Genomic DNA, 27,800 nt, shown 5'->3' on the forward strand with positions numbered 1-27,800 from the left:
ATGACAACGGCAGAATGAATCTAGCACATTTAGCAAAGGTTTTGTGTGGTTTCTTATCTTCCACTTCCACTGTCAGCTTATCTTTGGAGACCATCTTCTCCAAACAGGTCGGCTGGCCACGAAAAAAATCACCTAGCCTATCAGTGCAGAACAGTGTGGACATTATATGCTAATACTAAATGTCTGAGATTAACGTTAGCCTTTCAGTAACGAGGCTGCTGGCTTCCTATTCGCCAGCTTCTTGTCTGAATTTTCCCGTTCCACCTTAAATGGTACAGAACCATTTTAAATGGCACATTTAAATAATGACTCCAGCCTGCGTTCTAACCAGAACATGGAACACCAGTGAAGCGCTGCACGTAGAACTTGACTCATATCGCCCCGCAGTCTGAGTAACATGCTCTCTTTTACGTCGCTCTGCTGTTTTCAAACCAGGAAACTGCGGCTTTGCTTTCAACAGCCGGCACAAGCGGATGCCCCTGAGCACTTCTCCTACGAGCAGATGACTTTAATCCGAACCTGAACTTGGCTCGCTCGATTAAACCTGGACTGACCAGCTGAACCCGCCAAAATGAGGTAAGGCTGCCCACAGTTGGTGAGCTGCGCGAGCGAGCTGGGCTTTTCAGTGGGCTGCTTTAAAGCTTGTGCTTCTAAACCTTGAGAGCAGCTTGTGTGTCGCAACCTTAGCCTACATCGCCTGATACAATCAATGTCAGCAATGTTTTTTTCCTGGTGGTTAACTACACACTTAAAAGATGGTTCTTCAAGAGTTCCTTAGTATACTAAAAGCATGTAGAGCCATGAGTTCTGTTTAGAACCATTTAATGCTTAAATAGCTCTTTTGCATGGTGAACTAGTTCCTCAGGTAGAGGGAGGATGTGTTGTATGTGGTTCTATATAGAATCTTCCTGGAAATGGTTCTATTTGGCACCAGAAAGAGTTCTTCTTTTGTCGCAGTGTCGAGCTTGTAACAATAGAAGAACACTTTTGGCCCTAGAACCTTTTTCAGAAAGGTTGATTACCATTTCACCATGCAAAGAACCATTTAAGCATGCATATGGTTCTATATAGAACTATATAGAATCGTTGACTTTACTAAAAAACCCCTAAAGAACCATCTTTTTACTGCTGGACATGAGGTGAAGGGAACATACAAAAGTTGCAGCACTAAGTTTCTGGGTCGAAGGTCTGGATTTTGGTTAGAACGTATGGCTTTGTCATTATTTACACTCCGTATGAGTCACAGATCTCAGCTACGCCTGGAGTGAAAATACTTCTTCCCTTAAGGAACATGTCCTTTGTTCACTGTTCCTGGCTACTGTACTCTAAGAGGCTTGCTCATGCTCAGAGTACTTGCAAGTGGAGGCCACATTTGCTTGTTCATCTATGTTAATCTCTCAGTCAGAGGACCAAGGGGTGGGCAGTGTGATGTTATTTATCTCTATTGAGATAAATAATGTCACATCATGTTGCCAGTACTTTTTAAATGTGGTGTCACTGCTTCTTTTATGTCTCTTCGGACTTATCAAACCTCAGAAAGAAAAAAATATCATGCTGCATATCATGAAAATGTCTTGAAGTGTCATGAGGTTATATTTTTGCCATATTAGAGAATGAAAACGATGCTTTAAGCATGTGTAACACAACCATTTCCTCCACAGTGTTGGGGAAGTGAGTGCACAACAACTCTCTCCACTGAGGCAGGTGTTAGGGCCCACTTCTAACCTTCCAGTGTTAAGGTTCATCAGTGTTCCTGTTAAAATGTCATACATTAACTGTAATGCGTGTGTTTCTTTTGTTCATATGTTAATGTTTCCGTGTTTGGCTTATTGGATCATTCTCCATTATATAATTGTAATATTTGAGACTTTGGAATGGCACCGTGAAGCTTTGAGTGATGTGTGCAGATTTGTTTCTTAGCAGCACATAAACACAACAGAACCCCTTTTTTAGTATCTGAGTCTAAAATATTAGCCATGAGCTTACACACTAGTCATGCTGCAGCGATATGAAAGGAACATAGTTACTAACTGTAGCCCACCTGCTGCTATACATAGTGTGTTCTGTCATTTAAAGTGTATATGTATTTGCATATATTTACACACACTAATGTATATACAGACAGGTGACAGTTTAAAGCAAAAAGAACATAAAGTGTCTTGCCAAGGTGCTGGGCTACTACAAGCAGCCAGAACGTGTTTAAAATGCACTACCCAAAGAACCTACACCAGGGGTGCACAACTTCTGTCCTGGAGGGCAAGCTCAGTTTGGAAGTTCCCCTATTCAGACACACCCATTAAACCTGGCAGGTGACAGGTGAGCAGGTAAATCACCAAACTGTGCTGGACACTAGCCCTCCAGGACTACACAAATGTGCCTGACCTACATAAATGCATAAAGGGAGTTCAAATTACCCATATTTAAATCAATCATCTACTTAATGAAATAATTTAAGCCTGTCCATGTTGTCCACTCTCTCTCACACACACACACACACACACACACACACACACACACACACACACACTAACAGCAGGCTATGTAGGAGGAGAACAGAGTGAAGGGACACAGCACCTTCACACTTTTATTCCCCGCGGGTTCACCCAACACCACACGTGTAATATAAATGTGTAGGGGGTGTAACAGTGTGAAGTCATTGAAAATGTGTTATTTTATATGTTCTTCGCAGAAAATGAGCAAAGGTGAAGGAATCTGGGGTTGAAATAATAATAAATCACATCATTTTTTCATTGAACATTGAAAATGGGTCCCACAGACCTGAATTTTTCCTCAACTTTATGTACATGTTTATTCACTCCATTAATCAGTTATGACAGTAACAGTAGAAGCAGCATGCAAAATTTGCTAGCTGTCTGGCTAGTGTTAGCTAGCCAACTCACTAAAATTTGCTTGCTAGTTACGTATTATGTGTAGTAGTTAGCTGACTGCTTTAGAATCTGAAAATCTGTGTATCTGTCATAATTTCTGAGTTATTTGATGTTTGAAATTCAGTAATTTTATGATATGGGTCAAAGTGACAGATGACTTAAAAATGTTGTTTGAAACTGAATTGGTCACATCCATTTTTGTTTGACTCCTAGAATGTCAAAGAATAAAATAAACAATGTTGAATCAAAAGTCTAGGAAATGCATGGGGTTCATTTTGACCCCCTTTGTGAAAACTAGGGGTAGTGGTACAAAAAATGTTCTTTTTTTTCAGAACCTGTGACTAAGAAATGTAGGGATGACATTTGAGATACACAAACTAGCGTTTTGGGCAATACACTATGTGTCAAGGAATCTTTATGCATTCCAGGGCTAATGAACCTCAGCATACATTCTACAGGTCTCTGGAACTGTTCTGGAGTGATGGAACACCATTCTTCCAAAAGAGATTCTCTCAATCTCTGTTTTTGATGATGGTGCTGGAAAGCGCTGTCTAACACGTCAGTCCAAAATCTCCCATAGGTGTGACTGACATATGATTAACATACTCAACAAACCATTTAGTGACCCCTCATGCCTTGCAGATGAGGCTGCTAGAAGAGACACTCCTATCAAGGATAGAAATACTTAATCATAGGATAAAGGTGGTCAGTTAGAACAAATGTGTAATGATCTGTACTGACCTCTAACCCTCTAAAGGGACAAGGGGACTTAAACCATGCCAGCAAATTGCCCCCACCCACAGCATAACAGAGGCGTTAGTGTCGGAGCATTCAGGCTTATACTGATCTCTTGCTGTACGCCACACATGCACTCTGCCACTTTTTATAGAAGATATGTTTTGGTACCACTGAACTCTGAAATGTGCATTTGTCTTTGTAATAAGGGCTTTACACACTGCAGCCCTACTGTTATATCCCTCTCTGTGTAGTTGTGGATGGATTTTTTTTTGCTGACACAGTCTGATCACGTATTGTCTTAGTGTCACCGTCACTGTCACTGTGGCTTCTGTCATCCGTGCCTTAATTATCCTTTTTAAACCTTCTTTTATCCTTCTAAACTTCTTTTAAAGCCACTTAGATAGTTCTTCTTGCCATTTAAATCCAAAATAAAGGTCACATGGGCCTTCTCAACATTTTATACATGCCACAAAGCATGGATGCTTTTTTCCTTAATTATACCATGCAGTACACCTGTCTGGAAACATCTGGACTGGTTATAATTTTCCACTCAGTGACCATTTTAGCCACATTTGAGCATAAATCAAAAGTGCTAGCCAGTAAATAACTAGCAAACACAGCTTTGAACAGTTGTACACACATAAAATTGTAATATTTTTCATCAAAACACAGAAGTATTTACGAAATTGCAGAAAATATGTGTTTTGCTATAATTTACACACTGATTTTCAGATTTTGGCAAATTTGCTCACCATGTGGCCATGAGGGGCAGGGATGCAGTCTCACTTCCTGCTCTAAAATGCAGGGGTGTGGCTAAAATAAGGCTCCGCCTATGGACTAAAACTGTTTAATAATAGATCAGGATGTAAATCTTTCAACTTCACTTTAAAAAATAAAATCAAAAATATCAAATATTTATACTTCCACAAGTGTATAATTAGGGGTTAGGATTTGGGACAGCTACAATCCTAATAGAAAGCACCCCATAAATGATGATTTTGTATATATTTTGCTCATTACTGTCTCAAATAATGCCTTGGCTTTGAACAGATCTTAACACAATCTTTGTAAATATCTAAAGGCCATATAAACCAAGGCTGAACACCCTGCTTTGATCACAGTCTGAACGATGCTGTGTTGGTATACTTTGTATCTCTTAATCAGAAGAAGTACTGATAAGACACTGAAGAACTGACAGTAACTCACTTTTATTAGATCTCGGACCTTTAGCTCTGAAGAGATATTAAGTGAGGTTTTAAACATCACACCAGCCGGAGGACATGTGTAGCCTACATAGTGCTAAAACATGAGGTGTGAGTCTACACTTTTAAGAAAAGGCCTATCTTTATTTTAGATGCATGGCTTTTGTGGTCTATATATAAATCGTTAGGCTTCTTGCATGTAACCACAGCTAACAAGCTGTGTCACTTTACAGGAAATGTAGAGTAACCTAAGATGTTCATAATAATACAAATATGACATTCACACACCATTAGGAAAGCACACAAGCTGCTCTGAAACTACCGCACCCACACGATCATCACATTTAAGAAATTATTTGAAATATAAGCAGTTATTTAGGACACAATAGAAAGTGCGAGTATGTGATTTAACTGGACTCTGTGGAGCGGCTACACTCAAGCACAGGTGAATGCAAGACTTATGTCTTGCGTAGCCGATGTGCAATGAAACACTGAAGCGTATGATGAAAAATGTTTCAGATATTGTTGTTGGTGGGTTAGTGAGTGGTGGCTGGTTTTGAGAATGAGTTCAAGTGTTTGTTCAGAAATATCAGCATGTGATTTAAGCCTATTGTTGAGATTATATTGCTACACATTACGATTACAATAATAAACTTAATATGCGATATTTATAAAAACGCACTTTTTTGTATCACATGAATACCTTGCTATATCAAAACACCCCCAGAAACACTCATCTCAAACCATGATTGATTAAGATGCTGACAGCATACAGTTAAAAAAATGATGATTGGTTAGAGGGCTGCAATGACCAGTGCTGCAGTAATGATTAATAGGTTATATATTTTGCAGCCCTAATTTAGATTCTGTAATTTACACAGAAGTTTATCTCTAAGCCACGCAAGCACAGGTGGGCAACATGATGATATTCAGTGTGATAAATCACATCATGTTACATCACACTATACTTTTCCGAGCATATTGCGAGTATTATCCGAACCACTGCATACTTTATTAAAGATAACATAATTAGCCTTGTTTAAGAGAAATTAGTGTGGTGCAGTTTGAGAAATCGGAATAAAAACCCTGTATCATATACATAAAATTGTCTTCAGGTGTCAGGTATCAAAATTGTCTTCAGGTAATTACATATTTGCCACTAACCATAAGCTTTACTACATTTCACTGTGTCTGTGTGTGGAGCTGGTGAAGTTAGGACTTGTTTCATTTAGCATGTGTTCATTTTTTATGTATATCTTTTTCTTATGTTTGAGAGAGGAGTTCCTTTCACATGAATGAGTCACCATTCAGTTCCCAACTTTACCACCTTTGACCTACAGCTTTCTCTCTGTACTCCTCCACTTTAATTGTAAACCTCCTACAAAGCCCTCCAGACTTTCTTATAAAACCTGCTACTCTAACAGGTGTACAATTCTTAAAAAGTCTTTTTAAAATAGATTTTACGTTTAAAATGTTTGAAAATGTATTATATTCTAATATGGTGCCTAAAGATCAAGTTGAAGAGCCATCATGCATATTAACCTAAATTAGAATAGTCCACCAACCAATAAGATTCAGCTGACAATGGTGATGTGGATAGAAATTGGCAGTAGATGAAGGACTTGAGGATGGCAGGACTGATAAAGACATATACACTGGAAAAAGACGGGGTAAATTTGATACATGCTTGATTTTTAACCAGTCTGTTTAAACAAATCAGTCTGATTCTTATGAATCTCTTATCAATACATATCTGACTCTGTCTGAGTTTGTATGTATTGCTGTGCAGTAGAAACAGCATTATTTTCCCTTTGTTTATGAATGTTTTTTCATTTTTAATACTTATACAAACACTTTTAATGTTTGCTGTTGATTTTATAATGTTCAGTAACAGGTAAGGTTGTTTTCCTGCTGCGCTTTCAAGAGCAAGACCTGACATTCAAAAATAACTGACACAAACAGGAATCAACAGAACTTACAGTTGTAGTTCTAGTTCATTTTCCATCTGCTTCAGAGACAACTGGAACTACAATAATAACAACCACGATTATATTTTTGGTCAGTTTTTGCCACTTGGAAGTGACTAGTTTGGCTAGCTAGCTACCTTGCTTGCTATTTATAGTTAGCTTAACTCATTGGCTGATATGAAGCGATACACTGCTCTGTTTTGAGCGCGTTCACTCACAGAAAGGTATTGAGTGAAGAAATGCTGACATTTTCTATATTTTTCTCTGTCAAGTGTGTAAATATGAGCATAAAAAGTACTGTGAAGGCTAGCATAAATGCTAATAGCGTTACCTTTAGCTTCCTAACTAGCTTCTGTCACCATAGTGAACTATTTACAGAGTAATAATTCTAAAAATATCGATTGGTACACCAGCATAACATACTAGTTTACACTTGTGTGCACATTGGTCGTGTAGTAGCGTAAAGAATTTGTTAAATTGTTGCTTCAACTGCAGGTTTTTCCTAGAGTTCCTCTTAAGCAGATACCAAAAACCATAAAACTGGAAACCTTTGGTACAGGGCTGATGGCAAAAATCAAAGTTCATATTTCTGATGCCAAAGGATCTAGTACTTTGCGCAGTAGAGGAACACCCTGCATGAATAGGTAGAACATTTTAGACCTGTGTGAATTTGAGAGAACATTCTAGAACAGTGTATATTTGGGAGAACATTCCAGATTCTCCCAACAGTAAAACCCAAGTATGACACACTAACCAAATGTTTCTGTTTGTGTTTATTGGTGTTTTTTTGGTCTATCTGCTTTGGCATGACCCTAAAACCTTTACTAGACATGGAACTCTTTCTTTAAGGATTTTACTAAATATTTTAGCCCAGTTCTAACAGTTCAGGCACATTCCTCCCGTTAACTAATCACTGCCATGCACAGGAAGGAGAAGACAATGGTAGATACGTGATTGAGACAAGCACACTTTACAGATTGGCCTACAAGTAAGAGCAGTCTTCTCTACAGCCTTATATAGACATGCATGTGTGTGCGTGTGTGTTCGAATGTCAGTCAGTGAACCGCAGTTTCCTACTCTGACTTACTGTAGTTGCTGAAGCTGAACCAGCCATCATTGTACATCCACACCAGGAAAGCTTTTTAATATAGTTCACTTTTGTGCAGACAAAAGAGGAACTCCTGTACGCTGCAGGAAGCCGACGGAAAGCTTCGGTGTTTCTCTGTTTTCACGCGTCCTTTTTTACTCTGTACAAGATCTCATGTACTAATCTCACCTCTTTTTCTGTGATAGAACTTCCCCATGATTAATGTCTCATATCCTCTTTCAGCTCCACTAACAGTGCTTCAGTGGTCAGTAACCCAGCTCCCAAAGATATGCCCACTGCAGAATTTAACTCTAGTTCTGAACTATCTGATTGTTGTCCAGATCAATCAAATAAGTGTTTCGGTGGGTGTTTTGACGAATTAAGGTATTCATGTAATCTGATTAAGCAACTCATTTTAGTAAAAAAAAAAAACACAGGCCAGTCTTTAACAGTGTCACATTATTGGTTCTGCAATTTCCTTTTACCATATTGCAAGGTGTATCGCAATTGCAATATAAAGCAATATAATCGCAACAGAATTGCAATAATAACACTTTGTCCATATTGTAAAGACCTAGAGATAAAATCTGCAAGATGGGAGCTCCTACCCAGAGGTTTAGCTGGCTTTACATGGTATAGCTTTTATGCTTTTGTGCAACGTACTTGCTTGAAACTGCCTTGCACTAAATTTTACTGGGATTGCATAATATAAAGCCGCCTGCAGTGCGTTTGAAACTTGTTTGATACTCATCCGCAACAGTTGCAACCATCGTAACCTAGGCTACTATGTGATGTCATATTACGCCATTTTAACAGATTGATTAATCGACACATCATGATCAAGAAACTAAAACATATGTTGCACACTGAGATGGCGCACACTAAGAAGGAGGTGGCAAGTCATTTTAGCTTTTAATCAGGTTTTTTTGTTATAAGAAATGTCTTCACTTGTCTTCATCAAGGGGGGGATTCAGCCTCCTGGCTTAAGCAGAAGATGCCCAGAACTGCAGCCCAAGTTCTCAGAGTTCTTTACACTCCTACAGTCACACAGTTTATTCCTATACTACAACCATAAAATGAAAAGACTAATAAAATTATATATTACAAGCCACTGATCTTGCTAACTAGTGAAATATTTGAAAGAGTTGCATGAAATTTGAACGTTTTTTAATTTGCTTCATGCTTTGCAATCATGATTCACGCACATGCATGAAAAATGTGGAAAGCAGCCTTACGTTAGCTTGTCCAGTGTAGCAAGTATCATGTACTTTTTTGCATAATTAAATGGTTAAGATGCAAACAAAGTCACTCAGTGTTTTGTTGTGAAATGCTCTGTTCTAGAGAAACTCACATGCTCAGAACTGTTCACAGTGAACCAGACATCTGGAGTGTTTAAAGCCTCTAAAAGCTCCCTCACAGAAAGTTATTACATAACAAAGTATCAAATATGCTGCCTAATGTCTGAAATAAAGGTTTACAATAGTTGTGGCTTAAATTAAAAAATTAAACTTGTAATTTTTTTTTATTTTTTTTATTTCATTTTTTATAACCCGTTCAGGTGGAGACATACATGCGCAGGGTGTTGTAACACAAAATAGTCTCCAGAGAAAACATATTCTTTCTGATTCATCACTGTTTTGCTATTACCAACATTAAATATAAAAACGTGTATTGTAGACATTGTAACTCTGGGTTTCTATCACCACCACTGTAAAGAAAACAGAGTCAGCAAATTTCTCTTCAGTGCACCAGTTCACATGAAAACTTGTGAAAAATGGATGGAATTGGAAGTGTAAGTGTGTTGATTAAAGTTCTCAGGTTAGTCCTTATTAGGTAGTTCTGCTTCAGGGTGCCATGTCAGCGGAAGTCAGTATGTGCAATATTGCAGTTGAGACAATTGCAGAGGAAGAGGGAAAGGTGCTCCCACATCCTCCCTACTCACTGTCTTCTGTGTGTGTGCGTGTGTGTGTGTGGTGTGTGTCAGAAGTGGCCGTGTGCAGTATGTTTTTCTCTGTGTGTCTTTGATGTGAATGTCAGAGAACAGTTTTGTGATTTGTCCTGCTTGTGTGTTGACTCCTCTACTGGTGGTATGCACTGTGCTGTATTTTTGAGGCCTGTGGCTCATTGTTACGTGTGATAATGTCCTTCCTGTTTCAGTTGATTGCAAAATAGCTGTTGGATACCTGCTTTAGTCCGGAATCTTTTCTATAGAAAACAGTTCTGTGCATATTAGAGCTTCCCAGTGCAGGCCTGTTGTTATCCATTATTACATGACTGCAATGTTATTAACTATTATCAAACTTTTAAACAGTAAAAAAAAAAATCGGTAGTTTTGGTCGATGTTGTGCAGTCCAGTCTTCAAAGTGTGAAACGTGCACGCCTTAAAATAATGTTTGTATTTTTGTCCAATATTGTTAGGATTTGATGTATAAACCAAATAAAAAGGTTTTGTTAATTAAAAAAAATAAGATAAATACAGGACAAATAGGCAAAATCAGTTGTCAGTTATTCAGTTGTCATGCTGTGATGTCATATAGTTGCACTGGTCCTACACTGTGTTTGGAATAACTTACTGCATACTGCAGCAGTTTATTCTTTATGCTGCACGCTCCTCTTTATAGTAGCGTACAGTACAGTATTTAGTATTCAACAAAAGCCATATACTGTACTACAGGGAACGGGTGTGACTAGCCTGAAAACATCAGGGGCCAAGCCAATAAAACCATCTCAAGACCCGCCCCATGTTCCTTGGCCCGCCAATCACTATTAAGCAGCCGTTTCTAGCCACTTTTCAGCTCTTTTGCAACACATGGATAAATTTTGGTCAAAGATGTGCTTGCAAGTTCTCCAAAGCCACCAACAAACTTATAAAAATGTCAGCCTTGGATTTGTCTGTATGGTAAACCTGTGTGGTTTACAGAGACCTACATTTGCTAAAAGGTCAAGTAATTTAATTTTTATTACATTTGTAGTTGGTAATATGAGCTAGTTTGACTGAATAATAAGCAGTATGACTTCACAAGAACCTGAAAAGCCAATGCTGTGTGGATTGGCCAACAGTAAGTTACTGTTTTAACAACAATATATATGCAGTAAGTTAACTTTATTAAATAGACAAAGTAAGCAAGCTCACCTCAAGACCAGCACAGTGTACAGATGGGGCCTCAACAGAAGGACAAATTATTACCTTTAATTTCTTTTTTGTATGCATTCCAGGATATTAAATTGTCCAGAGCAAACCAGGCAGTATATTGGGAGAGATTTGGCTACATTTTGGAATATTTGGCCAGAGCAGTATGTCATTCAGTGTCTTTGGGGTACTGGAGAAATTCATGGTGGTCACAAACTGCATACTACATTCTTTTTTGGGGAACAATCAGTGTAGGTTATTTTATACAACATATTTTAATCATTTTGGACATGCTGAGGTTTGTATATCTATACTGTTAGAAATAAAGGTTCTGCACAGGTACATTTTTCGTTCATCAAGGTGTAAACAATGTAAATGATCCCTCAAAGGTACAACAGTGGTTTTGAGGTCCAGTTGTGTAGCTTAAATAAGTTTTTCCAGGTGAAAAGTGAGTATTTGTACCTTTTCATGACCTAATGTTTTAAAACAGAACAATAAAATAAAAAGCCTGGAGACAAGCCGGGTGTGTGGAGTCAGTACAACTAAATATAATTTCAGTGGATTATGGTACAGTTATGTTCCCTGACTAAAGGTACTGAGATGTACCCTTGAGGGCACCACTTTAGAGACAAGAGGGGCACTGCCCCATTGACAGTTTAGTACCTTTATTTCTGAGAGTATAGTTTCCCTTAAATCATCAAGGTAGATACTTTACCATTCCAGAGTTTGAATAGAACAGAGGCTAAGAAATTTGATTTATTAAAAAAAAAAAGTCACCAAAGGTATGCTTAAATGTATTATTCAATATTTAAACTCTATAGCAAGTAGTATTTAATGGTAAATAAAATATTGTAATTATGAGTGGTCAATGTGGCAGAAATTTACCTTGTGATACTTTAAGACACTTTCTCAATACACAATATGTTTCACGATTTTGTTTTGCTGAAATTTGATAAGTGGTAACAAAAAAAGAATCAGTAGTGCCAAATTTGAACAATACTATCAAAACTTTGAAACTTTGATTTATTCAATGTTTCATTCATTGCGCTCCACTAAATCCAATTAAGCAGGGCTAATTATGCTCTCTTTGTCATTAAATATGCAGTTGGTCGGTGTTCTTTAAGTACTGACGATATCTGAAATAGGCTCGAAAAAGCATATGGTGACACAATCTGACAATTTATCACAGCAATAAAAATATCATCATATTGGTCAGCTATAATTTTAATGCCATCGAATTCTTTAAGTGATGCCATGAAAGAACCTCTTTGGGTTCCCTAAATTATATTGATGCCCTAGAGACTGGTTTTCTAAAGAACCTTCCTTTGACAGGTTCTTTAAAGACCCAGAAGAGGTTCTTCTATGGCACTCTACCTACTCTTTTTTGCACCTTTATTTTGTGCCTTATAGCATATTAGACTAGCATGATTAGAATCTTAACGTGCACTAAGCTTGCACATGAGCCGTAAATTGAAATGATGAGTGTGTAATTCCTTGGCTTTGTCTCCTCTGTGTTCAGTGAGGTGAGTATGTGCCAGGCGCGGGCCACCGTCATGATGTATGATGACGCCGGGAAGCGCTGGGTCCCCGCCGGCTCTGGAGCTCAGGCTGTCAGCAGAGTGCACATCTACCAAAACCCCAGCAACAACACCTTCAGAGTGGTGGGCCGCAAACTGCAAGCCGACCAGCAGGTACACCACAATGCTCACAAACAGACTTCAAGACGTACGCTGCCCGTCAAAGATTTAACACCTAGCTTGTCAAAATGTTTCAATACAAGTAAGCATGTTTCCTTTGTTGGTTTGCAATAATGTACTAACGGCAGGTTTATTTTGAGAAAAACAGGACAGGCACAGTAAATCATGGCTGTTGTAGCTCAGTAAATCATTGTAGATCTTTAAAATAGTACCTTTTATAGGAGGAGGAAGAATGTCCATGTTATTCCAAGTAATTTAAAAAAAAAAATGTATTGGTCATGAAATGTTCACAGTATTAAGAGTAGCTGGTGTTTTCCCAAAAAACTCACAGAAATTGGGAAAAGATAGTTGAGACATGAGATATAATAGCAACAGCATATTTTTTGGCATTAACTTCTTCATAGGAAGAGTCAGGTTCACCTCAAAAACGGTTTGTGTGAAGTGGGTGGTAAACATGAATCATTCCATGAGATCGATGCTAAACTGACTTGCTAATTTGAATTTTTTTCATGTCAGGGTAAAAACATTACTCCTCCTTAGTTTCAGTTACAATTGCTGAGAAGTCTAACCCCGTTGTTCTAAAGTTGCGATGTAGGTGGATATGAGTGGTGTATTTTATGCAAAACTGGCCATCGAGCTCCCTGTTATCAGAGTTAGCCTATTTTTTAACAGTAACTTACATGACTATTCAGTGAAGACTGACAATAATTCCTAAAAACTGTGTGTGTGTTTGTTTTGTTTGTGTTGGGATGGATGCAGTGTGTTATGCTTGACAGGCCCTGTTAAGGAAAACAACAAATTATTAATGTTGAATAAGCACATTATTTTTAACACAAGTGTTTGAACTAAGCTCCGCTAAAGGCCTACATGGTGTCAGTTCCTCTTCATCTTTCCATTTAAAGTGACAGTACGTTACCTTTATGGCTAAATAAGTGTGAGGGGGTGAAAAGCAAAACTCAAGGACACAGATAAACTATTATATTTTTTCTTACAGTTAGTGTCTGTATATTAAAGTAATGTTATGTTCTAATATGGGAACAGATATACAGCAGAGCATGGAGGTAATTTGACTTTTTTTTTTTTTAGTAATATTTGAGAGAGAACTCAAAATGCCTAAATTCATTATAAAATCATAAATAAAAACATCCCTTTTCACTTTTTTTTAACATGTCGAAGCAACGCTATGTAAGAATTTCGGGATTTGGAGAACTCTCTATCGGTAACTACGGGAGAACATTTTGTAACATCGTTTGTGCTTCGGACCCCTTCCCCAAGCGGATGAATCTGATAATTATGAGCTCATTGGAAGAGTATTCAAAGAGAACTCAGTCAAAACTTGGTGACAGACGTGACTTCTGAGGATGAGTGAATCCTCTACTATTGTCAGCAAATTTTAGTATAATGTTGATTTGATGTGACATGATGTGGTCCAAAAAACTGTACAAACTGTCCCGACACCTCTGACTTCTAAATGTCTATTCCAGTCATCACAGGGTGACTTGCCGCAGTGCACACACACCGCAGTCCTAACTTATGCTACTTTTTCAAGTTTACCAGTAAAAACGCACATATTGCAAAATGACAAAGAAAACATGCTCATTCACTAAAAGACTGTTTAATGGGTTACAATCTGTCATTAAGCATGTGTGGTGGGGGATGGACTGAGGTGGGCTGTAGTTTACTGTTTATGTGGGTCTCCAAAGCAACTGCTGTTTTAAATGCACATATCAGAAGATAGGCTTTTAACTTTTATATAGAATAAATCATTTAAAGACGTGAATGTTCTACGTGAATTTGTCTTTCGTCCGTCTGGCATTTGCATGACTGTAGTGCTTCTCAGAAAGGTCAGACGGTTTCGCTGCCTTTTTCAGTGGTCAGTCTTGGTATGTAGGCATCTACGAAAAGCTAGCCATTTTAGAGAAGAATGCTAAGTGTGCTGGGCTGTTAGTACCAGCTGCGCTCTACAATGTGTGCTGTGGGGGAACAGCAAAGGTGTATGTGCGTGGGAAATTGAGGAGTTGGATGGTGTCTTAGTGGTTTAGTCTGATCATTGTCAGTCTCACAGCTCGCTGTCTGCAGCTGACTTCCTGTGTGTGTATGTGAGTGCGACATGACTATTGACACGCTCTGCTGCCCACTGCTGACTGCCACCAACAACAGATTCTTCAGAGTGAGCATTTTCCGACCACATTTACAGCTCTACTCGCGGACAATATGAACATCTCAGCCTGCAGATCCTACCACTACCACAAGAATATAAGATCAAACTGGACTCGGTAGCACAATGTGGACAAAATGCTAGCACTGCTCATGTAGTGTGATTGCAATATACCTCCCAATATATTAAAAACACATTGCTTAAGCCATATTATGACATGGCTAAAAATAAGCACCCAGAGAAAAATTTATCTGGAGCTGTGATTGGTCAAGATGCACAGAGTAAGAAGTGCTGCGATTGGTTACAGGCCTCATTTGCTTATTGGGGCCTTCTGTTGTATTAATACTACAAAAGCCAACATTGAGGTCATGATTTACAAATAATATATTGTGCAGATCAAATTTGCAATTAACTTGAGACAGAATGAAAGTTAGACTACGACCCCATCACAGGTGAAAGTATAGCAATCGAAAGCTGCCGCATTTGGAGCTTCCCTAGTTTCAGTTCTCAGCATGTGCCTGCTGTTTTATTCTATGCCAAGATTAAAGAGGCGATGCGTACTGATAAGAGCTTTATATTTAAGTACTTAGTCACTCCCTTAACTATTTACAGAGAAAAATCAGTGGGTTGCTGCTTTAAAGCTTGAACTTCCGGTTTACGCAGTGGTATTTAACTGCTGAGAGGGTGGGGCAGAGAGACCAGTCACACTTCGGCCCATGTCTCAGGCTGTTATCTTCGTTGAGGCCCTCATTTAGATACCGAAACAACTGTTCGCCCATGACTCACAGAAAGGTGCAATTTCTTAACTACATACAGGACTGTCCAAAAGTCACTGATCACCCTTCATTCTTTCAGTTTCTGGTCAAAATGCTGCTGGTGTTCTCAGAACAATGGACTGACCACCCCAGTCCAGACCTCAACATCACTGAATTTGTTTGTGATTACTTGGATTGTGAGATGTAGAAAATGCAAACAATTTCTAAGACTGAACTTTGGAGGTGTGGAAAAATGTCCCTGCAGATTTCTTTGAAAAACTGAAAGCAAGTCTCCTAAAAAGAGTGGAAGGTGTAAGGCAAAGGGGTGGACACACTAAACACTGAAAACATTGATATGTAGTTGTTCAGGCTTCTGTGGATTTTTGTATTAAAAATATGTTTATTGCTTTTTTTTCCTCACCCTGAAGAATGTATGACTCGTACTTAGTGGCCATTTTGTCTTGATATTAATGACAAATAAATGAGTAGGTGGTCTCTTACTTTCCTCAGATGTTCCTCTGTCAGAAACCCTGAGGTCTATTTCTCTTCTGGTCATTCATTATGCATCACATCCATGATAACCATTTTCTAACAGATCCTTCACAGCCTGCCCCAGGATACATTTTTTTTTTTAAGTCTAAAATCTCAAAGATCAAAATGATTCATTTCAAATAATATATCAGTGCATAATTTTTTAATTAAAATATTGCAGGGCAAGGGTCTTCAGGAATCTGCGTAACTTTATTTGACGCATAAATATGACGATTAATTATTGTGATCTAAAAAGATTTCGAGGTTAATGTAAGTGTTAGATGCTACTGGGCAAAGTGACGTGCCATGTAAACAAATGACATTGTCATGTTTTATTCACTAAAAGTAATTTTCATATGGGGGCTTGATAGTATTTATTTTTTGTTGACAATAGGGTCCATAAGACCCATAAGATCCTAGAAACACCACTGTCTCCATGTCTAGAAGTTTCGAGAAAATGTCTTCAAGTATGTCACCCACCCCAAATCGAGACGTTAAGTTTTAGCATGGAGCTCTAAATAGTAGAGCTTGCTGACACAGATGGTACAGACACACAGAAGGGCAGAGACTTACTTTCTGAAGCAGATATTATTAAATTAGGAGGAAACTGGAAATAGGAAGACATGAACTCCACTGAATGCTTTGTCCTTTTCCAGGTTGTCATTAACTGCCCGCTCATGAGAGGTATAAAATACAATCAAGCCACTCCAAACTTCCACCAGTGGCGTGATGCTCGGCAGGTGTGGGGCCTAAATTTCAGCAGTAAGGATGAAGCTACGCAGTTTGCAAACAGCATGATGTATGCACTGGAGGTGCTCAGTGGTGAGGAAAACAACACTACATAAATCATAGTCTTGTTTTTGATTCTCCTGACAGTTTTGTCAGTTTGGGACAGTTATATTTAATCCATGTGGTACTGATTGTTTCTGAGTGGTGGTTTGTATGTTAGAGACTTGATGGGTTATCATTTCTTTCATAGGTGCACCGGCTCCCCCTCGACCTGCGCAGAACGGACCAAGCTTTGAAGAGCAGCAGAGGTATCCCTTCATTCAGTGAAACAACTCCTGTTGTGATCCTCACTACTCTTGTGACATAACCCAGTATGGCTGACAGCCACACCTGTTTTAGAGAAAATAATACTGTATCAAAGGCAGATCTCTTTTCATCAGTGTATTGACTAAGCTTCCTGAATATTCATGTTCTGTTCTACTCTTTAGGAATGTTTAAAGGGCCCATATTCTATATGTTTCTTATATGTGTTTCCCCTGAAGTCCACTTGTAAGGTTTGTGGTGTTATAGACAGCAAAAACATAAAATAAAAAAAACATTCGGTACTGAGGTGGGTGTAGAACCCAGCGTTATAAGGATTAGGATTGCACCAATATGGAATTTCTGGCCCAATAACAGCATCAACAATATTGCTAATTTTAAACTGAGAATTACATTTTCCACAATTTTTACTGCCACTGATTCTCAGTTCGATTGGACTTGGCCATTGTAGAACATTCACCTTTTTGCCTCCCAGTCCCCTTCTTGCTTTAATGCTGATGTTTGAGAATGGCCTTATCTAGGCAGTGCCAGCATCTAGGCAGTTGGTATGATGCCATTTCCATTTCCTCACAATTGATCCAACAGCACTCACTGGGATATCCAAACACTTAGATATTGTTTAGCCGCCTCTTTCTATCTTGTAGATGTTTGTAACTTTACCTCTGAATGTTCTTAGGCTTCATTTTCCCAGTTTTCCTTCAGAACCAAACTCTCATCAGTGGTACGGATATTAATGCAGTCTTTTATCCAGAAAAGGTGAACTTTTTTAATGATTCACAAGTAGAGGCCAGTTGAAGGCTAATTGTGTCATCATTAGAGCGATATTTGTTAACTTGGAGCTTCCACAGCACATGGGTTGAATACTTATGCATACAACTTTTTTCAGTTAGTGAATTTTGTCATAGAATATTTTCTTACATAAAACCAATATCACTATTTAATTTTGAGAGTTTGTCTTTAAAAACAAAATATGACAAGACAGAATATCAAATTGTCATTTCCAGATGAACTTAATGACTTTTAAGGAAGTTGAATATTTTTGCAAGACACTGTATGTAGATGAGCTCCACTCTGATTGGCTGAGTGGCACCTCATTCAAAAAGCAGTCCAGGCTAAAATATGCTATAACACTTATTGTGACTTCAGCATGAATGAGTTACATGGATGGTATATGTGAATGTAATTGTGGTTGTGGCATCACAACCATCAAAACATGGTATTTTTGCAGCTTTACCAATTTTCTAATAGTACATAAATATTATCCATTGCAAAAAGGCAGGAAAAAAAGTTTTCCTTGATATGGGCCCTTTAAGAACTGAACTCAGATGTACACTCTAATATACAAAGCTTTTTTTTCAACAGGCTGCAGGAGCAGCAGGAGAGAGAGAGACAGGAGCGAGAGAGGCAAGAGCAAGAGCGGCTGGAGAGACAGAGACAGGCTGCTGCTCCTCCAGCAGCACCTCCAGCTCCTCCTCCGGCTCCAGCATCAGCTCCTCCTCCTGGAGTTCCTCCTCCACCTGGCCCCCCACCTCCTCCTGGACCTCCCCCAGCTCCCCCACCGCCGCCCTCTGGCGGTGCTCCACCTGCCCCACCCCCACCACCCTCAGGAGGAGGAGGAGGAGGTGGTGGTGGAGCTGGAGGAGGACTGGCTTCAGCTCTTGCTGGGGCTAAACTCCGCAAAGTGTCTAAGGTAAAGGAGAATGGACCACATTCCTGTTTATTGCGTACCCTGAGTAGTGTGTCTACAGAGAATCACTGATGGTATATATTCTGTATACAGCTGTAAGCAAAAGTTTGGAGAACCCTTTCCAAATTACACATTTTATTGATTTTTGAAGTAAAAAGAAGTAAACACAAACTTTGCAGCAAACTATTGAAAAAATGTTTTTGTGCAAATTCTAGTGCAGAGGCACTTTATATTTTATTAATTATACACTTCATATTTTATTAACTTACACTATTTTTGTCTAATTTTTATGTGCAAAAGGTTATAAAGTCTCAAAACATAATGAACTCGTTAGACCTTAACTAACTTGTTAGGACCGGTTGGGCAAGTCAAAGTCATTAGGACCAGTTAGAGTGTAATAAATCGTCTGACTCTTCAAAATTTGTGCTAACACTCAACAAGCATAGGCTAAACTAAGCAGCAGGATGAGGATCTGAAAATTAAGCTAATTGATGCCTACAAAGCAAGAGAAGGCTATAAAATGATTCTTCTACCTCGTAATTTCCACTGTACAAAATGGCAGTAAATGGCAGAATTGTGGAAAACCAAGAAAATGCTCAAATAGAACTGCTGATATTGCTGGAAAGAAAGGCAAAGCAAAACCCCCATATGACAGCTACAGGAGGGTTCAGCTGACACTAAAATGGTAGTGCACCTTTTCTACAAACATAATCTGCATGGAATAGTCATCAGACGGAAACCTTACCTGCACCCACATCAAAAATCTGAATGTCTGCAAAGCAACATCGAGATAAGCCAGATGCGTTTTGGAAGCAAGTGCTGTTGACAGCTAAAGTGAAAATGTAACTCTTCCACCACAATCATCAAAGGTATGTTTGAAGAAAAAAAAGGAGCAGCGTTTGATGAAAAGAGCACCTTGCCAACTGTTAAGCATGGGAGTGGCACAGGAAGCACTGCACGGGTAGATGGAAGAATAGATTCCATTAAATATCAGCAAATGCGGGAAACAGTTAATCAAGTATTAACTTGATTGATCTTGAAGTTAATCAAGTATAAAGTGACTGTGCATTAACATTTACAGAAAACTGGTTTGCTGCAGAGGTTTTGTTTTACTTCTTTCACTTCAAAAATCAACAAAATGTGTTATTTGGCAGCTGTACCCAAACTTTTACATACAACTGTATGTTCCGTTACAGTGGAACTAGTGCGAATGTGTATGTTTTAGTGGGAGAGGTGAGTTGTAATGTTAGTGAGCATATAGATGCCTCTATAATCAAGCCATGTTCTTTACAACCACTTGACTGAAATGAGAGGAAAGGAGCACTTAAAGTGTTACTCTGCAGTCTCTGCAACTTCATCTTTTACTAGTGCCTCTACATTATTACTCAAGTCAATACTTAACATACTACTCAGGCTAGCACGTTTAAAATAACACATTATTTGGAATGGGAGTAATGTAAGTATGTTAAAGTGATGTTTTGGTTAAAAATCTAATTTAAACGATCTTCTCCTCACCTCAGCTGTAGCTAATTAGCCAAGAGATGCTTGGTGCCTGAACCTTTCCCTTTTGTTCTGCCCTTGAGCAATGAGACTAATGTTGCTAGCAAGTAATATCACATTACTTACCACTGTGTGAACCGCATGCTCCAAAATGGACACACATACAGACTAAATTCAGGCTTAAAATGGCTGCTGCAGTTTTTAGCTTTGCAATGTACCTCTGTCTATTTTTATAGAGAACAGTATCTCATATAATGTGAGAAACCACAGCAGAAAGTTTGTTTGAGATTCTGTAAAATGTCTGTAAGCAAGTGTATGATGATGCTAATTGATGGGTTATAAGCTTCCATTACTTAACAGCTTTAACCCTGTACCTCCAGTGCAAAACTACAAAGCTTTGGACACCAAAGATTCTTTAGCTAATCGACTACACTTGGGATGAGGGGGAAATTGTGTAGACTAGATTTTTTTTTTTGTAAAACGATGCTTTAACATTGGAGTGATGTGAATAAATGTTAGAACATGAGTTAATTAACTTTACTCTCTCATGCATGTAGGATGAGAGTGGAGGTCCTGCTCCTGCAGCAAAAGAAAGCAGCCAGAGCTCAGGCGGAGGAGGAGGAGGAGGAGGAGGAGGAGGAGGAGGCGGAGGAGGTGGAGGGGGAGGAGGGCTGATGGGAGAGATGAGTGCCCTTCTCGCAAAAAGGTTATTACATATTAAGTCGTTTTGCTTCTATGCCCTCATGTGTCTGCATTAAGTTCCAACAGATTTACAGCAGATTAAGTCAGTTGTAAAGTGAAAATTTAAAGAAAATGAAAAGTTTCTGGAATTTGTTTTGTGCCTTTCTGTTACAGACGTAAAGCAACAGACAAGCCAGTGGTGAAGAAAGAAGAAAATAATGTAATTTTGTTTTAATATCTCTACACAAACACCCCTCTCAAAGCACAATACACAATCCAGCCAGATGTTTCCTTAATGCATAGTGATATAAGGAAACTAATGGGAGTTTCGTTTTCTGTTTGCAGGACGATTCAGCATCATCAGACACCAAATCAGAAGGTCAGAGTTCAGAGCAGACTGAAAAAACTGTACCAGCCTGCATCATCATCATCATCCTTTACAGACACATTATCAATGTTATATTGTGCTCTTTTTTTATTTTCTTGCCTTGTAATATCTCATTTTGTCTGTTCCAAAACCCAGAACCCATCAAAAAGCCATGGGAGAAATCTGGTACCATTCCACGGTAAAGTCCTCATTTTTCCATCTTCTGGGGACTATTTCCCTGTTCATCACCAAAAAATAGTATGTAGAGAAAATGTAATTAGTAGTTACAGTAAGGGAGTGGATTGATACATGCCATCTTACTTACAAAGTTAAATAGAACTTTGTTTTCATTTTTTCATAGAATCCATTACAGGGCATGACAGGCCTACATTAAATTTGTGTGGAATATCTCACATTAGAACAAGACAGAACAGAGATAATTACAGTTTACCACATGAATTAGAATTAAAGGTCTCTGTTTTTCCTTGCAGAAGTAATTCTGCCCCTAAGGGTGTTGAGAAGAGTCCTACTACGACGCCTGCTTCACTGAACAGGTAATTCTGCTCCTGCAGTTGTAGTGTGTATATGTATGTATATGTATGTGTGCATATGTCTGTATGCGTGTCTGTTTGTTTGCAACATCTAGCTAAATGCTCACTGTTTCTTCATTCACTTGGTGAGCTTCAGTATCAACAACTTCCTCTAATTCTGTCTCTTGGAAACGTGGCACAGGCTTAATTTGTTGTTTTGAATCCGGATCTGTTTGAATTCCGATGACTAATAAGTCTTTATTCAGAGGGCAAAACAAAGGAGTTCTTTGCTCTGTTTATCTCATCACTCATTGGCTTAGATTCTTTGGTTGTGCTTTATATGCAACTGTGGTCCTGGGGCCTGTCTTACAAAGCACAGTGTGAAAAGAAATGAGGTTTTTGCTCAGAGTTAGTTACTATCACTATCGCTAATATCGCTTTTCCACAGAGGAAACAAATCACACTATATAGATATCAAAAAATATAAAGCAGTTATTCCAATAAGCACTAACGTAGGGGCAGTAGCGTTACTTTTACACAGCGTTAATTTTCGTGATTTTTTGTTCCTTCTTTTAAAGGAAGCTGCTCAACTCCTCAAGTTTTATGCGATTGACTCTCCATCATGCTTTAGTGTGCGAGTATCAAAACCCAGGTTAACAAATTGCATCTGTTTCATTTTTTTGAAGCTTGAAAACTGAAAGTGTTTCGTGAGACAGGCCCGCAGGACTAGGTTTCATAGTTTGATTACCTTATCAGCAAAGATTCAAATCAAATGTGCGGTTTTCCCCTTACCCCAAATGTAGCTGACCAGTTAAGAAATGGTGTCCAAAGGTTTGTTCTTTATTTTTAAACTGAAGATACTAGGCTGATTTAGCTAACAAGAAAACTTACAGTCGAGCGTTTGGACAAACTGCATCCCCTTATCATCATATACGTAGGCTACTATTGATTTTTGGTGAATTATCACTTTGTGTCATTTAATTCATGGCTTCTAGCTGGTGGAAATCAGAGATGAGACAAACATTGACTGATGAGTTTCTGGACTGATTTCCTGTCTTTGAACAACATCCTGCTTCAGAATGTGCCATGAGAGCCAGTTTAAAAGAGGCCACTTTCTGTTTCTCCTGCTGAATGAAAAACATGACTGCGAAGCGCCAGAGGGTGTCCGCAATCGAGTCCTCAATGAATTGGGTGAATTGTTTCTAATAATTTGTGTGGGACCTTGCTTTAATTTTGGAAATAAAAAAAAAACAAAACAAAAAAAACTTCAACCATCTTTTCATTTTTCGAAAGCAAACAGGTTTTGGGCAGTAGCATTACTGCTGCTGAGTGCTGATTGGTTGGTGAGCCGATAAGCTTATTGGCTGACTGAAGCTGTTTGTGCTTGTTGACTTAATAAATGTACATGAGACACTGTTATAAAGTCCTATAACTAAAGTTAAAAAGTGCTCAAAAATATTAGAGGTGTTGAACTAGTCTGTGCTGTTCTGTGTTCTGAAATTTTAGTGTATTTTTCTATATAAAAAACGATTAAGCATTTACAAACTATGATTTTGCACAAAAGCTTTATAGGAGCCCTTTCATTTTGGACTTGCTTGGGTGCACCCTCTAGCTTCCAACAAGCCCGGAAGGCATTACTGAGTGGCAGTTAACCTCGCTGCACGTTCTCTGGTGCTATGTGAAGAGAGTTCAAATGACCTCCATTCACTTCCCTTCACTTCACTTCTCTCCCTCAGACAAAGGCCAGGCAGCAGCGCAAGTGACACAGGCACCAAAGAGAGCTTTGATATGGAGAAATTAAAACAGGTCAGAGACTACAGTTGATGGCAATTATAGACAAGATAATATGGCGCCTTATTTTCTTTAGACAGATTAGTGGCTACAGATGCTCATTTTGTGTGATTACAGGAAATCCTGGAGGAGGTCCGCAAAGAACTCCAGAAAGTGAAGGATGAAATTATTGGAGGTCAGTCATTTCATTCAGAGCTAATCTTTCCTCTCTGATTCACAAAAGCACTTAAGCAGGGCTTTAACTTGCGTTGTTGGATCTCTCCCCCACAGCCTTCGTCGAGGAGCTGCAGAAGAGAGGCTCCCCCTAGTGGCACCGCTCATGCTTTGCAAAAGAAAAGGCAGAAGCATCGTCAACCTCGGAAGAGACCTGCACAAACCAGAAATGGAGTCGAGCTTGTTACTGATGTGTCTGCCAAACCAAACAGTGTCGCATATGCACATAACTATGCAGATTTCTGCATAGGGGCATTTTCTTGTTTTCTGCACCTCAGCAGCGCAATGTCTGTGGATTACTCCCTCTCTAATGTTCTTGAATGCTTTCACCCCATTTCCTGTCTCTAGTTTCCTCATATGTTTTATTTTTTCTCTGATTTACAGGCAAGTTAGATGCCTCTATAATCAAGCCATGTTCTTTACAACCACTTGACTGAAATGAGAGGAAAGGAGCACTTAAAGTGTTACTCTGCAGTCTCTGCAACTTCATCTTTTACTAGTGCCTCTACATTATTACTCAAGTCAATACTTAACATACTACTCAGGCTAGCACGTTTAAAATAACACATTATTTATTATGAATCCACCTTTTATTTCACCAGTATTGTGTGTGTTTTTTATTAAAATACTTTTCCTGGTGAAAAGTTTAACTGTAGTGAACTGTAGGTTTAATGTCACCTAATCCAGTTTTTCCTCAGGGATCTGCGGATGCTAGTTTATGCATTGTTTGTACATTTATAGGCTACATTTCAGTTTTACCTTTCCCAGTGCCCAACATGGTTGCTGCTCAGGCTACTGTGTCTGTTTGCACTTTTGTACCCTTATTTTCAGTCAAATGCTTTTTAAATGCAAAAATGTCTGTCGTACCAATTGGTTTAGCAAAAGTGGTTTGTAAATATTGTCATTTGGTAAAATGAGTGTTCAGTGATGCTGTGTGCGAGAGTGTTAGTTTGCCCCAGAGGTTTCAGAAAACACCATTTATTACTTACATGGAGCCCTAAAATACAACCACTATTTGTGCCTATCTTGGGTCTGTTTGTTCTTTCTCACCATCCAGATTAACATAGTATTTCTTTTAGATAAGATGAGAATATTGTCCACAGTTCCTTTTCATATTACATGGTTTATATTGCTTTATAAACAGATGCAATTGAAGTGAAATTTTACACAAAGTAAAATCCACTAAGTAAACTGAATTGGCCAAGCATGTGGATTGGCTACTTGAATCCTGGAACCTGATTGCCTACTTGCTTCCTGAGCTCTGACTGGATGCTTGAATCTTGCGATCTGATTAGCCACTTGTATTCTGCAATATGATTATCTAGTTCAGGTATGCACAGCTCCAGTTTTGGAGAGCCAGTGTCCAGGACAATTTGGTGATTTACCTGCACAAACAAACCGGATTACACTCATTAGGTTTGAGTACCAGATTTAGTGGGTAGGGAAACTACCAAACTGGGCCAGACCTCCAGGACTGGAATTGTGCACCCCTGGTCTACTTCCTGTGCTCTTATTGCCCAGTTGTTCTCTGCAGTCTGATTGACTAGTATTCCTGCACTGTGATTGGCTACTCGAATTCTGGAACCTGATTAGGTGCTTGATTTCTGCACTCTGATTGGCTACTTGCCTCCTACTCTTGTGGAGTCCTGCACTGCAATTGGTCAGCTGTATTCTGCAATCTGACTGTCTACTTGCTTCCTGCATTCTGATTGGCCAGTTGTATTCTTCAAACTGATAGGGTATTTGAATCCAATGCTCTGATTGGCCAGTTGTATTCTGCAATCTGATTGATTCCTGTTAGAATATTATTGTATTATTGACTGTTTATTATGACTTCATTTTATGTCTTTTCTTTGGGGCAGGGATTTTTTTTTGATTAACCAAATAATGGATCAAGAGGTATATTCTGTGAGAATCACAACAAACTACTCTTTTTTTTCTCTAATAGCTGTTCCTGCCACTAGCTCTACAACGCTTGTGAAAGCCTAACTCATTCATGTCTTTAAATACATTTGGGTCAAATAGGAATTGCATTTTTGAGTTTGCCTCTTACATTAAATGCTTAAAATTTTTTAAAACATTAGTAGGCTTGGAGGTCGATTATAAAGACACAATATTGTTTTTTTTCATCCAAAATATGGCAATAAAATGTTGAATTAATTTAATCTCCCATCGCAATTAGTTACATTGATATTTACATTAGTTACAAAGTCTAAGACCATCTTTTTTTCACCTTATATCCCAGTACAGCCATTAAAGATGGGATTAGTATCATTTAGGTATACAGATATTTGGACTATGGGATTTATAACTGGAAGATAAGTTGTCACTAATGAGAGAATTAGTCTAATGTATATAATGTATATAATCTACAAATAAATAACAAAGAAAACCCAAAACCAACAACATGTCACACCACACATTACTCTCTCTCAGTCACTAGACACTAAAACTAATGTAGTGAGGTTAGCTTTAGCTAATAATGCTGATAATGATTACCAGTTTATATGGAAGGTTGTCAAAGGGTCCTTTCACAGGTCTCACTGTTAACTGCAGCTCTGGTCCTCCATCACACAGACATATTTAGGTAGAGAAAGACCACCATCATCCAAACAGGGTGAGAGGAATCCCTGTAAAAACATCCAGAGAACAAACAGCACAGAACCAGACTGTACATGCAAATACAATCTACACCAGTTCATTTGAATCATAAAAAAAGGAAATTAAACTCAAGTCAGTCTTCATCTCACCTTCTGTGTCAAAGCAACGGCAGAACAACGAAGACATTTTCATTTCAGTCCACCAACATGTAGATAAAAGAGAAGCATGCAGAATGATTTTTATTCCCTAATGAACACATATTCCTTATGTTTGTATCAAACATTGGTTAATGAAGTGATTTGATTACTTTCATTGCAGTCTTCACAAGTTTTAAAGTACCGCACAGTCTGTCACACCAAGGTAGAAGATTTCAGCTCAAACATGTGAACAGAAGTGAGAGAGAAAAAACAAGTAACCTAATCATAAAAGCATTTACCACCATTTACTCAAATGGAAAAGAAGGACAAACTCCATTAAGACACTGTTTATCTCACCTGATGTCCCAGTGCAGCCATTAACCAGTGAAGACATTTTAATCCATTCGGTCCACATGTAAAAAAGAGGAAGAAACTGCATTCATTTCCATACAGTGAGAACTGTGTACAGATATTCAGATCATACATAATAATTTTAGACAATTTGTTTACTTAACTTTTTCCACTTTGTAATTCCTCAGACTGTGGACTCAGATATAGAGGGAGGGAAATAGGTGGTAACAGTGTCATTAAGATCTACAACATCTCTGGCTAATCATGCTAATAATGCTAATGATGCTTACCAGTCTGTATGAACGGTCATTTAATGCACTCATCCAACATGCAAACAGAAAAAAACACTGCATTCATTTCTATAAATTGAGAACCAAGCATAATTTTTGTCATAATTAATTTTTATTATTTTAGATATTTTGTTTACTTAACTTTTTCCACTTTGTCATTCCTCAGTGTTCATTCAGTTTAAGAGGGAGGGAAAATGTGGTTTAGTGTTATTTACACATACAACAATATGGAAAAACTACAATCATAACTGAGAGATGAGTTAGTGAAAAGAAACATTAATAACACATTTACAAACACTTATAAATATAATCATTGCTGCTTGTCCACCGTTCACCATTTAGTATCTACTGTCCTGAACTGACGCTCATATAGTTTATTGTACAGTGTTTAGTTTATTGTCTGTGTTTATTGTATTGATGGTTTGTCTGTATTATTGTTTTCTGCTGTT

The 27,800-nt window shown here is 38.4% G+C and overlaps 1 protein-coding gene and 1 long non-coding RNA gene across 2 annotated transcripts; one reads left to right on the forward strand and one right to left on the reverse strand.

Annotated features, from left to right (window-relative positions):
* The first annotated feature begins 351 nt into the window (after positions 1–351).
* On the forward strand, positions 352–25,995 carry vaspa (vasodilator stimulated phosphoprotein a). The gene is made up of 13 exons (XM_036594381.1): positions 352–576; positions 12,532–12,703; positions 16,810–16,975; positions 17,133–17,190; positions 18,566–18,893; positions 20,948–21,096; positions 21,246–21,291; positions 21,417–21,450; positions 21,595–21,637; positions 21,930–21,992; positions 23,705–23,774; positions 23,877–23,934; positions 24,030–25,995. The coding sequence occupies exons 1-13, from the start codon at positions 572–574 to the stop codon at positions 24,065–24,067; spliced, it is 1,230 nt and encodes a 409-aa protein (XP_036450274.1). The 5' UTR covers positions 352–571; the 3' UTR covers positions 24,068–25,995.
* LOC118824320 lies at positions 25,995–27,241 on the reverse strand. Its single transcript, XR_005008601.1, has 3 exons — positions 26,881–27,241; positions 26,723–26,725; positions 25,995–26,602 (listed from the first exon to the last, which is right to left on the reverse strand). It is a non-coding gene; the product is annotated as an uncharacterized LOC118824320 (long non-coding RNA).
* Between the last annotated feature and the right edge of the window lie 559 nt (positions 27,242–27,800).

The sequence above is a fragment of the Colossoma macropomum genome, unplaced genomic scaffold (assembly GCF_904425465.1).
Source record: "Colossoma macropomum unplaced genomic scaffold, Colossoma_macropomum, whole genome shotgun sequence".
In the NCBI taxonomy this organism is placed as follows: Eukaryota; Metazoa; Chordata; class Actinopteri; order Characiformes; family Serrasalmidae; genus Colossoma; species Colossoma macropomum.

Coding starts and splice junctions, on each gene's coding strand:
- vaspa (XM_036594381.1), top strand. Junction 17,191..18,565: donor AGCTTTGAAGAGCAGCAGAG/GTATCCCTTCAT, acceptor TTTTTTCAACAG/GCTGCAGGAGCAGCAGGAGA. Junction 21,638..21,929: donor AAATCTGGTACCATTCCACG/GTAAAGTCCTCA, acceptor TTTTCCTTGCAG/AAGTAATTCTGCCCCTAAGG.